At 38.4% G+C, this 13074-nt stretch overlaps 1 protein-coding gene across 4 annotated transcripts in view; it reads right to left on the bottom strand.

Moving 5' to 3' along the window:
• Positions 1-5572: 5572 nt before the first annotated feature.
• prox1a (prospero homeobox 1a) overlaps positions 5573-13074 on the bottom strand; it is a 122681-nt gene continuing 115179 nt past the window's right edge. For 2 of the 4 annotated variants that reach the window (XM_041214766.1, XM_041214781.1), the window contains one exon: positions 5573-12916. In XM_041214766.1, coding sequence (XP_041070700.1) covers positions 12728-12916 — 189 coding nt within the window. In that variant the 3' untranslated portion in view covers positions 5573-12727. The remainder of the gene's footprint in view (positions 12917-13074) is intronic. The other 2 variants (XM_041214773.1, XM_041214791.1) reach the window with 1 other exon arrangement.

The raw sequence follows: 13074 nt of genomic DNA, 5'->3' as shown, positions 1-13074 counted from the left end.
GAGCTTTGACCTAATTGGTTGCTTGTGGGATTGTTTAGCATTATCTACAAAATGCTGCTTCCATCGTTTGGCATGTTTGTAATCCTGTATTATAGCTTCACCAAACTGATGCCTCATTTTAGGTATGTCTCTTTCTGTTCCTAGCAAGCTCTCCTGCACTCCTCATTGAACCATGGTTGGCTCCTTGGCTTCATAGTAGTGGTAGAGGGAGGGATATGACAGACTATGGGGTTACAGATTGCGGTGGAGTACAATTCTGCTGCTGCTGAAGGCCTGCAGCACCTTATGGATGCCCAGTTTTGAGCTACTAATCTGTTCTGAATCTATCCCTTTAAGGGTGGTGGTCGTGCCACACAACATGATGGAGTGTGTCCTTAGTGTAAAGATGGGACTGCCAATACCATTATGGACTGATGCATCTGCAACTAGTAGATTAATGAGGATAAGGTCAAGTAGGTTTTTCCCTTGCATTGTTCTCTCACCTGCTGCTGCAGGCCCAAGCTGGCAGGTATGTCCTTTAGGGTTCAGCCAGCTCAGTCAGTAATGGTGCTACTGGGCAACTCTTGGCGATGGGCATTGAAGACCCTGCCCAGGAATACATTTGGTGCCTTTACTGCCCTCACTACTTCTTCAGGTGCTGTTCAACTTGGAGATGTATTTATTATCATTTAAGGGACGGCAATAGGTGGTAATCAGCAGGAGGTTCCCATATCCACGTTTGACCTGATGCTTCATGGGGTCCAGAGTCAACCTTGAGGACTCCCAGGGCACTTCCTCCTGATGGTATATTGCTGTGCTGCCAACTCTGGTGGGTCTGTTCTGCTGGTGGTACGGGAGATACCCAGGGATGGTGATGGAAGAGTCTGGGACATTGCCTGTAAGGTATGATTTGGTGAGTATGATCATGTCAGGCTGTTGCTTGACTAGTGTGTGGGGCAGCTCTCTCAATTGTGGCACAAGTCCCCAAACGTTAGTGAGGAGGGTTGACTGGGCTGAGTGTGTCTTTGTTGTATCCGATGCTTAGATCATGCCAGGTAGTCCGCCTTTTAAAAAAATTCTCATTCAACTTTGCTGTAGTGAATTGATACAAGTGTAGTTTGCTGGGCACTTTCAAAGGGGGTTAAAAATAAGCCACATTGTTGTGGGTCTGGAGTCACATGTAGGTCAGACCGAGTAAGGAGGGAAGGTTTTCTATTAGATATTTTGGATGTTAAACAGGTAAATATTGATTTAAGCTATGCAATACATAATTCCAAAATAAAATTAGCACATATTGTATTGTGTATTTTAAATCAGCTAATAAAACACTCCCAAGTCCCTGAACTCAAGAGAAGAACTTGTATCTTCTTGACCTGACCATGATGTCTTCAGCAAGCTATTTTGGTTTCTGCTGAGTAACAAGCACCTGTATATTTATCACAAGAAAGCGTGAGATCATCAAGCACCCATTCCTATCATCTTCACAATTACCAAAGTAAACGTAAGGATCACTAAATAGGTTTTTATTTCAAACAATTAATTGAAAAATAGAAATATTTTGGTGAAAATGTAACCATTAAAATTTAGAGCATCAGTATAAACTTTTTTTAAAACTGATCATCTGAAATCCTGCAAATAAAGTCCAAGGACTTTTATAACTGGTTCAATACACAGCTGCATCCATCATGTAATGTACTACATCTTGCTCTCCATCAGACCAGATCTGCAATGGCTTCTGGTCTTCCAACATATCAGCCCAGGCTTTGCTAGAAAAGTAAGTGAGTTCACAGTGCACACCGCTAGTAATGCGTAAACAGCAATTTGTGGCAAAGAGATATACTGTGAATTGCGAATCACCATAAATTGTCAGATGATTTGCAATCTGCGGTGATTCACAGTTCATGAGATTTCCCCATCAACCTCCTTGTGAGTTTCAGGAAATTGCTAGATTTGTGGTGCAAACACAAACTGAACTCCCCACAGAACTCACAGGGTTGCTATTTCAGGGCATAAGAACATTGTTTATTGGGCAATTAATGGTACTGCAATGCTATTCCAGCTTGGAAAGGAAGCTATTGAAACTGTAAAATCTGATTTGCACAGGTAGTAAATTGTTCTTAGAGATTCCTTAAATTTTCTTATTTTTCCTTTCTGTCTTTCTTAATCCAATCTTTTAGTCCTCTATTTCTGGTTCTGTATGTATTGTGACTTTCATTCACCCCTAATTCTTTCTCTGCTGTTCCCTCAGTTTCTTTCCCTATCCTTAAATTATATTGGATAAGGAGATGGATTGTTCGTCTTGTTGTTCACTAAGGTTCCAGATGGCCTGTTGTCTTTGCCACATTATTATCAATTCGCACTTGCAGCAATTTGCAATGCAAAAATTAGTGGGATGAAGGATGAGGGAAAGAAATCCAACTTGTGGCTCATATTGGGTCATTTCTGGGTCACCACACATAAAATTCTTGTTCTTGTTTGTAAATGCCTCTTGCGACCAAGCTCCACACTATGTGTAGAATTTTCTACCCTCGCAGGAGTTGGAGGAGGTGGGGGGAGGGCCTGAAAATTAGGTGGATTGGCGTCAGGACTGATACACGGCACCTTTCCGGCTCCACCAGGAGTACATTCTGGGCGGGAAGGCCCACGGTTGACCTTCCTGCTTCGCCTCCACTTGAGACCCTTAAGTGGCCAATTAATGACCACTTAATGACCTCCTCCTGTTTCTGCTCAATTTTCGCAGCTCCAGGTGGGCCTGCCAAAATACAGCCTGCATGACTGGTTAAACTGGCTCTCGATCCGCACTAATCTGTGCATGATTGAGTGCATTCACATGGGGCAGAGGGGTAGCCATTAACTGTCACCCTCCTGCCCTTGCTACTGATCCCCATGGTCTCCCCTTGCCCTGCGAGGCTCCCAACAGCACTTATCTGGGACTCCGGCAAGGGGGGGGGGGGGGGGTTGGTGTGTGTGTGTGTGTGTTGTTCTGGCAGCAGCCATGGCCTCCTTTATGGCACTACCAAATGCAGGAGCTGCCAGCCCCTGATTGGCCAGCAATTCTAGATGATTGGGACGTCGTATCCCAGGGTCCTCAGTCAGAAGGAAGGCCTGTCGCTGCCCTCTTAAGTGCCTGTTGGATAAAGATACAGCAAGCTTTCCTCGTAAGAGTCAGTGCAGGTGTCTCACCGCTTATTTAGGCAGCGCATGTGACATCCGCCGGAAATGAAAGATTCTGTCCTATGGGTGGAATCTTGTGTCCTCTCCTGTGGTGAATTTGATGACAGTGGGTGCAATTAATTGGGAGGGAAGTTGGTAGGTGGGGATGGTGGCACTTCTTGCCTCCACCCAGATGAGGCCTGTGGACAGCCTTCCTGCCTTGCTGCCCTTAAATGGGCAATTAATGCCCATTTAAGAACTCAACCCTCTGCCACTGGTATTAACCCAGTGGCGGACTGGAAGCTCACCATGATGGGAGCATGATGAGCAAACCCATGCAGGGTTGCTTGCTGACTCCTGTGAGGGGACTCTCATTCAAAGGGACTCAGTGCCTGATCAAGGGAAGAGGGGCAATTAATGCCCACTTAAGGGCTTAAGCCTGCTGCTGGAATTTAACTAGCGGAGGGAGAGGCCTATGCCAAGTGCGCAGCCCGGCTTGTTTCCCTGCGCAGGCTGGTGGCAGGCGGTTCCCTCCTTAATGGACCCCCTTGAAACATCAGCGTGCCTCTCAAGGTGTTAGCTCCCCCAAGTCCCAACTACCCCACCCACTTCACCATGACCCCCAAATGCCAAATCCTGACTGCTACATTAAGATTAGAGTGTAGTACCAGCAGGGGCCATTGCTTCTGGTGGTGCTGCGAATACTGGAGAGCTGCCAGCCTCTGATTGGCTGACAACTGTAAGGTGGGGCTTCCTGTTCTCAAAACCCGGCTCAATTCACTTAATCCCCGGCTGGCTGTTTAACTGATGTTGGTCAGCCATCCCGTGTGTTGGTGGACTCCCTTCTGACTTTCTAGCCGGAGGGGAGGGGGGGGGGGCAGGAATGGGGACTTGGTGCTGTTTAAAATCCAGCCCGTTGTTTCTTTTATTCATGTTCTCACTTCTGCCCTTCCAATCTTTCAGTAGGTGGATTGAAAATATTTTGGGAGGACAAAGCCAATTATGAATCATTAAACTAATTTTACAGACAACAGGAACAGAGTAACGGCTCTAATCAAAACTCATTCAATTCACCTAACTCCAAACCCCTGATAAATAAGACAAATAATAGCCACTTTTCTCTTCTTAGCCAGCCTCTTGGGATTCCCACATCATTGAACCTTCTCTTAGTCAACCTCTGGTTTTAATCAGCTTTGAATTTTTCCTTGCTAGGTTGAGCAAACATCCCACACTTAAACCACAGTAACTGACCTTAAACATTATTTTTTCTCTTTGTTATTTCTGACCACAGGAAGGGGTGGGCTGTCTCCCAACTGTTTCCATGTTTAGTTATTCTTCAAAACATGTGCTTTGCCCCAACTAGAATGGTTTCTCAACCAACATCTCAGACAAGGTTCAATTAATTAGGTGTACCAAATGATGGGAGTAGACGTTATGGGAGTTCGAGCTATTATCCCAGTTATTTTGTAAACACATCCAATGCCTGATTAACACAATCTCCACTTTGTCTCAGCTGCTGCAGCACACATATGTGCGTAAAGAGAATTTTAAGTCTATGTAAAGTTGAAACGCATGGAACCCATTTCCAATCCTTACTGAAGAGATGATCAAAAAATTGTAAAATGTCACACCTGCTTTCTATTTCTCAAGTTTTGAACTGAGCACACATATGGCATGGCTCAATGTGTCACATTTGAAAAAAGTGTCATATTTCAAGGTGGTATACTTCAAAATATAGAAGGCATCAACAAATCACAGTTGAAAAGGGGCTTATCAATGAAGTGTCCTAAAGATTGTAATGAAAAAACAATAACAATTAGCTTCAATTGACCTCAGGATGTGCCTATCCACACAATTAGATTTTGTGGCCTTAAAGGTACAGACTATCTTAAACATCAGTTCACCTCAGAGGCAGAATAATTACGTTACATGGAACAATGCTCCTCCATTTTACCCTGAGCAACGCTGTGGGAGATCTGAAGTTTTCATCAATTGTCCATATCCACTACATATCAATGTCTGGTGCTTCCAGGTTAAATAAAATAACTTTGAAACACAGTCACTGGGATTTCCTGGGAGCAGGCCCTCTCCTTCTCTGCAATTTATGCATTCAAAAAAGGGGTTTCTCCTGCACTTCCAATGAAGTTGCAGCATTAGAGCAAGAGCAGCTCCAAAGAAATTCCCAGCCTAGACCATTTAATTTAAAAAAAAAGTTGTTATTTATTCCCTGATCGTTTTCTCCACATTAACATCCAGTTGTACAAATAAGAAAATAAAGGCACAGATAAAGGCTCAGAAGTGCAAGGACGTTAATACATCTATTGCTCAAGTTCAGCTTCTGTACGAATTCATTTCATTTGCTCTCTAGGTGTGAATGAAAGCTTCCAATCACAAAAACTAAAAACATGTGGAAAGCAAACACAAAATAAGTGCAAACGTGTATTTGGAATTATATTTATTCTGCACAAGCTTGCATATATACTGCACATACATTCAGTTTAGAGAAGAATGGAAGGCACACAAGGCAATTGAACTACTGTAGTCTGTAGGTGGTACAAAGCAAAGGTAAAAGTCTGGATACCATACAAAAAAGCTTAAAACACACAAAATAAAATCAGTTATTCAACAAAAGGTTTTATCTTCAAAATTTAGTAGCTGCCAAGCAGAATTTAATAAGGATTGTTTAAGTCAGTTGGCTACTGCACCCCTATAACATGGACAGGGATTATCATTTCATTATATGATCAATTATTACAGTACATCCCTGGTAATACAAAATTGTACACCTTCAAATAAATTAGGATAAATTAAACCAATAAATTATGCAAAGTTTCAGAACAATTGACAACAACAACAAAATTCCACAATCAAAATGGTTTCTAGCTAGAAAAAAATCAAAAACACTGACTAGGTCAGTTTCAATTACTGCACTATTTTCAAATTAACAGGTATTTAATACAAAAAGGAGCATAATGTTATGTACAACATATTGCTAAATAATATAAAGGCAGTGTTTTTGTCACTTTTCTGCAACCATATACATACAAGCGTTTTCATCGCAGGCAGTTCATATCCCACAGTTCTCTATGACAAGATGAGCGTGTTTCATTCAACTTCACATTCTGCAATAGAAGTGCAATACGCAGTAACCATTTCCAAAATAGCCGTCTCCCTTTTCATTCAATTTGAAGGGAGTTCTCAAAAAACAGGTCAACATTAAACTACCACTTAAAAAAAATTATACGTGGTCAGGATTTGGGTAAATTACATAATTTACAAGTGCATGTGCTTTTGCTGTAGCTGTTGATTTCTGTGCCACTGACATCACCACAAGGTCTCAGGATTCATCCATTTACTCATTTATTTACTGGGTAGATGCAATATACATTCTGTAAATATTTTACAAGATACAGAAGTCATAATGAGTAATGAGCGCAGAATTTGTGGATTTTGAATACAACAAACCATGAAGTGAACGTCAAAGAATTTTTATAAATATAATGAGTTCCAAGGGGTAATGAGCTTACATTTGTGGGGAAAACGGCAATAGGTATTTTTCAAAGGAAATTAAATACATACTTTTTGATCAGTATCACATCATGCATTGTATTTCTTGTGATAGCAATATGTTTCGCAACATAAATCGGATGTGAAAGGTGATTAGTTGAAAAATATAAAAGGAGGAAGAAGAAGAGTATGCAAAACAAATTGAGTGAAAAATGGTAATTTAAGGTTAGCATTTCTCGAGGGCTCCCTTTTTAAACTTCTTTGTATTTACCCACATATTTTTCATGCAATTACTTTACAACAGCATGTTTAAAAAATCAAAAATATTAATTCAGAAACTTAAAGCGATTACCAGCTTTTGATATTCTGAGGCACAATCTAACTGCAACAAAATATGTGAGTAAATACCTCATACTATTTAAATACTACAACTCAATGTCTGCCATGTAAATTTTCACTACTGTGAACATTCTCTGCGACAAATCCTGCAATAGTCATAAATATAAGTGTCGCAGAGGTCACAATAAAACATTCTCTTCACAAAACATATTTTCAGCATGTCTAAAATAGAAAAGTTGTCCATCTAAAGGGAAAAATCAGCTTTCACTTCACACGTAAAACACATCATATGAAATATTGCTTCTATACTACTTTTTATAATCTATGAAAACACAAAATCTGCACCACAGTTACAAAAAATTGGCTTCTACAAGATTTCCCAAACTCGAATGCTGAGCAAACAGTCGAAGAGGAAAAAATAATTTGCTTTATCAAACTGTTCTAAAAATTCTCTTCAAAAATTTTTTCCAGCTGTTTAATTTTTATAAAGATACAATATGTGCATAGCTATTACCATCATGGTAAACTGCAGGAAAAAAAAATCTGGCATTTATTGCAGTGGGTTATGAATAAAAAGGAAAACCTCAAGAATTCCAAAACAAGAAATGTTCAGCCACAGAAGGCACAAGAACAATTGTATATGTGGGAAATTGGTAAATTGAAGGTGTCTGTATCCTTCAAGCTGGTGCATTTAAGGTCTAGGCACAGGATATCACCTCAAGTTTATATGCAATGTTAAATTTCTATTAGCAATAAGAGTACAGAAAATGGGAATTAATTTACAGATATAGCATCCATCATGAGCTCATAATAAACTATATAAATTTCCACTCTAAAACATCTGATCTCCTGCCTCTTGTAGCTGTTACATCATGAATACATAAAGTGTATGCCAGTATAATGACAGAAAACCTTGTGAAGCAATCGAGATAATCTCAGGTTTGTAAGGAAAATGTAGCTGGAGGCACAAAGGCATTATGGCTCTCATAAAAGCATTCCAGTTCAAATAAAATTTCCAGAACATTCTTTATATACTGCACAAAGAGAAATTAGTTTAAATGGAATTACAACTAGACTGTTGAACGCGTCTTTATTAAAATCATATTACAAAACTCTCCTATTAGACCAGCGGTGCAATCATTACAGAATAGAGGTACTGAAATTCTTTAGAATCCAATTGTTTTGATTTTTACAAAATGCCAGGGTATATGATAAACTTTGTAATTGTGTGCACAATTTAATTATTTGACAAATCTTACACACATTATCCTCTAATCTCCAAATAATTAAACAAGGTAGTAGGACCCTTTACTCTGTTTATGATAATCATTGCTCCTCTAATTGAGACCACATTGTAATGTCAGCACAGAACTGTTAGCTTGTATTCTTCAAGGTCAGTCTTATAATAGGACCACCAATACTCATGACTAATTTCATTAGACAAGTTTGATTTCAAATTTCATAGTCACAACATGTCAGTACTAATTGAGACTGAGTGACTGGTACATAATTTTGTCAGGCAGGGCTGAGGAATAGTGTAGAACACAACCAAAATAAAACAATCAGCACTTTGGGGCATACCAAAATTAAAAAGACAGACTTGGTTTAGATGCATAGTGAATACATTGGCACTCCATTGCTATTGTCTGCATTGCCTAAAGTCTGCAGATACTGCAAGTGCTTTATAATAATGACAGGGCATTGCAGGCATTGTGCTGTTAATTTGAAGTCAGCAGGTTTTAAGGCTATGTGCTGACATTAATTGCTTCCCTGCATTTCTATCCATCAACTACACTTACAACTAGTTCAACTGTAGCACTGGGGGTAGTCACATCGTTACAAATCTCACTCTTCATAATTTTTAAATTGTAAATGTAGAAAATATGTAAAATTTTGTATATTCTAGATTTTAAGTGCTCTGATCATCTTCAGGTAACTATTTTTCAGATTGAGTTGAATCATGAAAATACTACATAAAGCAAAAACACAATTTTGTAATTCTCATGCTGCTTGAATTATTAAGTTGACAGTAGGCCTCTCGATGCCAGTTATTATCTGCTCTATGTGATGGTCAATTTAGTATAGAATTCTAAAAGAAAACATTTAAACCTTGCATTGGCTCACTGTGTTTCTGCTGTTGTAAAGTTGAAATTTTCTTTTTTGTGACAAATTATAATTTTATAACCTCTTGAGGCTATAAGCAACACTTCTGTGCAAAAGAAACCAAAAATAATGAATTCCACTAATGCTCTAGTGCTACACCATTATCAATATGAATGGTTAATTTACTCTATTGTACCACATTCTCACCTCGGCTTCAAACAAACGTTAAACTTTTACTATATAAATCAGAGGTTTTGATCCTTATTATTCATCTACTCAAAGTACAGTAGTTTTCTGAACAATATAATCTCTGCCTGATAGGGTTGTTAAAAATTACATCAAAATTGGGATTGCTTTTTGTTTTAAATTTTGAAAATGTATTGTACATTTTTTTCCAAAAATGTTTCATAAAGTGTTGATGTATTTGTACATTCTGTAGGCACCTAAGTTTGTAATGCTAAAATCCAACATACAAAGGTTCCATAGCCTGAACAGTTTTTGCACCCAGTTACAATTAACTCAGTCTTAATTTATTCAGATTATACTCAAAAGTAAATTCTGCAGTGATGCACGTTTGTCCAATTCTAATCTGGAATACTCAGTGCAGGTGTTTACAGTGAAACTACAGTCCTGCAGATGCCATTTAACCAACAGATCCACAAGTTGAAAATAAAATTCAGTATTGTTGAACTGCATAATGAATTCATGTATGATTTATGTAAAATAGAGGGAAAAATAACACAGGAATCCTAAATTTAGCATTGTATATCTTGGAGTGGTTTTATTTCAACCCTAAATATAGATCAATGCCAGTGAAAGGATAAAAACAATTATGGATGCATTATAAAGTGACAAGGTCATTTTGCTAAAAAGAGTCAGGTGGTGACCAATTGTGGTTAACAGCTTAGAATGGTCTCAGCCATTCTAACTAACTATACTTCAGTTTAGTATTGTCTAAGGTAGTGGACTAGGAACCTACTGGAATCTTTTCCAATAATACTTATTGAACAAAATTATAATGCAGTATCAGCCTTTCTGCAGCCTGGAAATTGTTGAGTGAATCACTGCTTACAATCAGGAATTTCCAGCTTGCACACCAGAAATTCCTGATGACACAACCCATTTAACATCTAGTTGTGTCGGTTTGATTTCCCAATTAGGCAAAAAGGAATCTGTAACACACCGTAAACCAATAAGTTTGACATGAATTAGTTTTAACTAAGGCAGAAACCAAAACAGACCCATTTTTACCCTCTGGTTACAGGGATCTAGCATTATAACAAGAGATCAGCACAGTTGTCTTTTGTACTAAATGAATCACTGAACTGTGGTGAGCCAGCAAGTTGAAAAATCATTCTATCTAGAAACATTACAAAAAGGTGCAATAATTATGCCAATCCTTCTTTAATATAATATCTTAAATTGTGTTTTCGGAAAGTGCACACTTGCATGCTTCTTCATTTCGTCAGAAACTGCAATTAAAGGCAGAATGGCTATATTCAAATCCAGTTCTAACAGTTCATAATACCTCAATATAGTCATTTTAATATATCTTGTCAATGTGCTGGCCGGTGGATCTGATTGATTCAAAATGTGTGCGATCAAAATGGACTGGTTTAAAGTCAAATAAACTGGCACAGATACAGCTATAGATCACAATGTCATATATATAAGTTTGCTCTCAGTAGTAATTATGTTGGCAAATAAAATAAATACACTACTATTAAAGGTCACACTCCAATAACAAGTAAATCAGGCTAATGAGGGCATTTGCAGTACAACTGCGTAAATATGTATATATATTATATATAAATTTTAAAGATTGTACACGGTTCAGCATGTTCTCTTCATCTAGTGACTCAAGACGCTTTCAGCAGTCACTGTCAATATAAAAACCAAATTGCTACAGAAGATAATGGGATGAGGGGGAGAAATCTTGCTGTTTGTGAAGTGGCATCAAATCAGATTTAATACAATAGGTGTCCTTGCAAATGATTTAAAACAAAATGTAATTTCTTTCATGTAGTTGCAGTTAACAAGAAATCAGATTCAATCTGGTCACAGCCTCAAATTCCCTATGGTGAGCAATTTAGTTTAAAACCGATGCTAACAGTGTGGCATGTTTATGCACATGCGATTTTCCGTGTCAATAGAATGTTTGCACACTATGTAGAAGCAACCATTTTCACAAATAATCTGTGTTCTAATTACAATAATGCACTCAACAGTACTCTTATAATGTTTTGCACTTTAAAGCACATTTGTTTTTTGCATTTGAGTTTTTTTTCTTTTGTACCTGAATGGATTCCCTCTAATTTAAACAATGACAATCTGATGTCTTTTCATGGTTTCAAAAGTGGTAAACTGACACATTCTCATTAATTCAATTCAATTTTCAAGTTCCCTTTCCTTCAGTGATACCATGCAATGCAAACCGTTACATTAGTATTACTTTAAGCAGCAGAGCCAGAAAAAAAGTCTCCAATAAAGTTCACAGCACATTTCTTGGTTTGAAAATCTGTCAGTTTACATGGTATTAAAGAACTGAATACAGTACAATTGTTTCAGTAAATAAAAGTGATATTAATGGAGTACATCAACAACTCCAAAAAATAAATCTCAGCTGTAGGTTCAATGCAAACTGCTGCTAATGAACACCAGGCTGACTGGACAGCCACACTTTGAATTTAAATCACACTTTGAATTTAAATACTTAAGAGCTTTGTTATTTTTATCAGAATTCAGTAAAAACTAACAGCATTTTTTCCCATTCTCCCTGGGTGAGGGGGGGGGGGCGGTGGTAAAACCAATCTCTGGAGAGCTATGAACCTTTACAGAATTAATTTGGAATCATTAGAAGTGCACTGAAACCTGATTCTCGATCACTGAGAGGAAGTGGAATTGTTCAGTCTCAGAAAGCCTGTTTTCACATGAAGTGGTCATTTTTGGTGAAAAAATAATGAATCTTGGCAGAAATAGTTAATTTTAGTAGGAAAGCAAAAGATAATTGTAAGATAGGGATCAGCACAACACGACCGATATTAGCTAAAGACTGAAGAATCAAACATGTCATTTGCAAGGTGGTGGTTATGTAGATTTAGAATGACACTAGGTAAGGTCTGACTATATAATGTATTCTAGTCTGGGGGCAAAGATCAATTGGTATCATGCCTGAGATCAAAACAATAGCAGGCTTAGATATTTCTTATAATGATATAGCTGGGTGAAACCTCCTAGTGTGTAGTGTTGTATCCCATGACAGCTACTTTATTGTCCAAATGATGTCATAGTTATTTGCCATTTGCCACAAGTAATCATTAACAAATCCTTCGGTCTGACAGAGCAGATTACTTTAGGTGTAATACCCTACCTTGAAATAAAAAAATCAAGTACACTCTCACACTTCAGTTTTTTCCTTCAGTAAACCAAATCAAATCAAATCTAATCTTCAAAACAGAAGGGTTCAGGTATCAGTTTTTGTGGGTTCAAGGCTGTGGTGAATAATCTTCTTACAAGGTCAAATGTAAAAGGGTAAAACATTAGGGAAAATTAACAAATCAGCTGAGAAAAGCAACAATACTAGGATTGGACATCAGAACAGAAGGGGTATATTACATCTGATACATTCAGATGGCTCTCGGCATCTTTACTCATGTAGTAGCTCTTGTAGGCAGTTTGGAGATTTGAAAACCTCCGGGACCTCGCTGTCCAGCTTGCAAATGACCTTGTAGATGGCCTTCTTCCAGGAAGGATCAACGTCTTTGCCTGCAACAATGGCATTGAAAAACTCTCGTAATGTGATCTGAGCCACTTCCAAGAACCTCTCCGGAACCTGCTGATACAGAAGGAGACAATGACATTAGTAGAGTTTTCAATTTCAATTCAAAGTCTCTGATACATTAAAAGGGGAGGGGAGGAAGGCTGAGCTTTCATCAACCTCCCTGAGGTTCTGCAGCAGCTCTGTGCAGCCAGCCCCTATATATGGCAAAGTTA

This window comes from Carcharodon carcharias, chromosome 2 (genome assembly GCF_017639515.1).
Source record: "Carcharodon carcharias isolate sCarCar2 chromosome 2, sCarCar2.pri, whole genome shotgun sequence".
Classification (NCBI taxonomy): Eukaryota; Metazoa; Chordata; class Chondrichthyes; order Lamniformes; family Lamnidae; genus Carcharodon; species Carcharodon carcharias.
The sequence above is the reverse complement of the archived record's forward strand: the minus strand, read 5'-3'. Positions and strand labels throughout refer to the sequence as shown.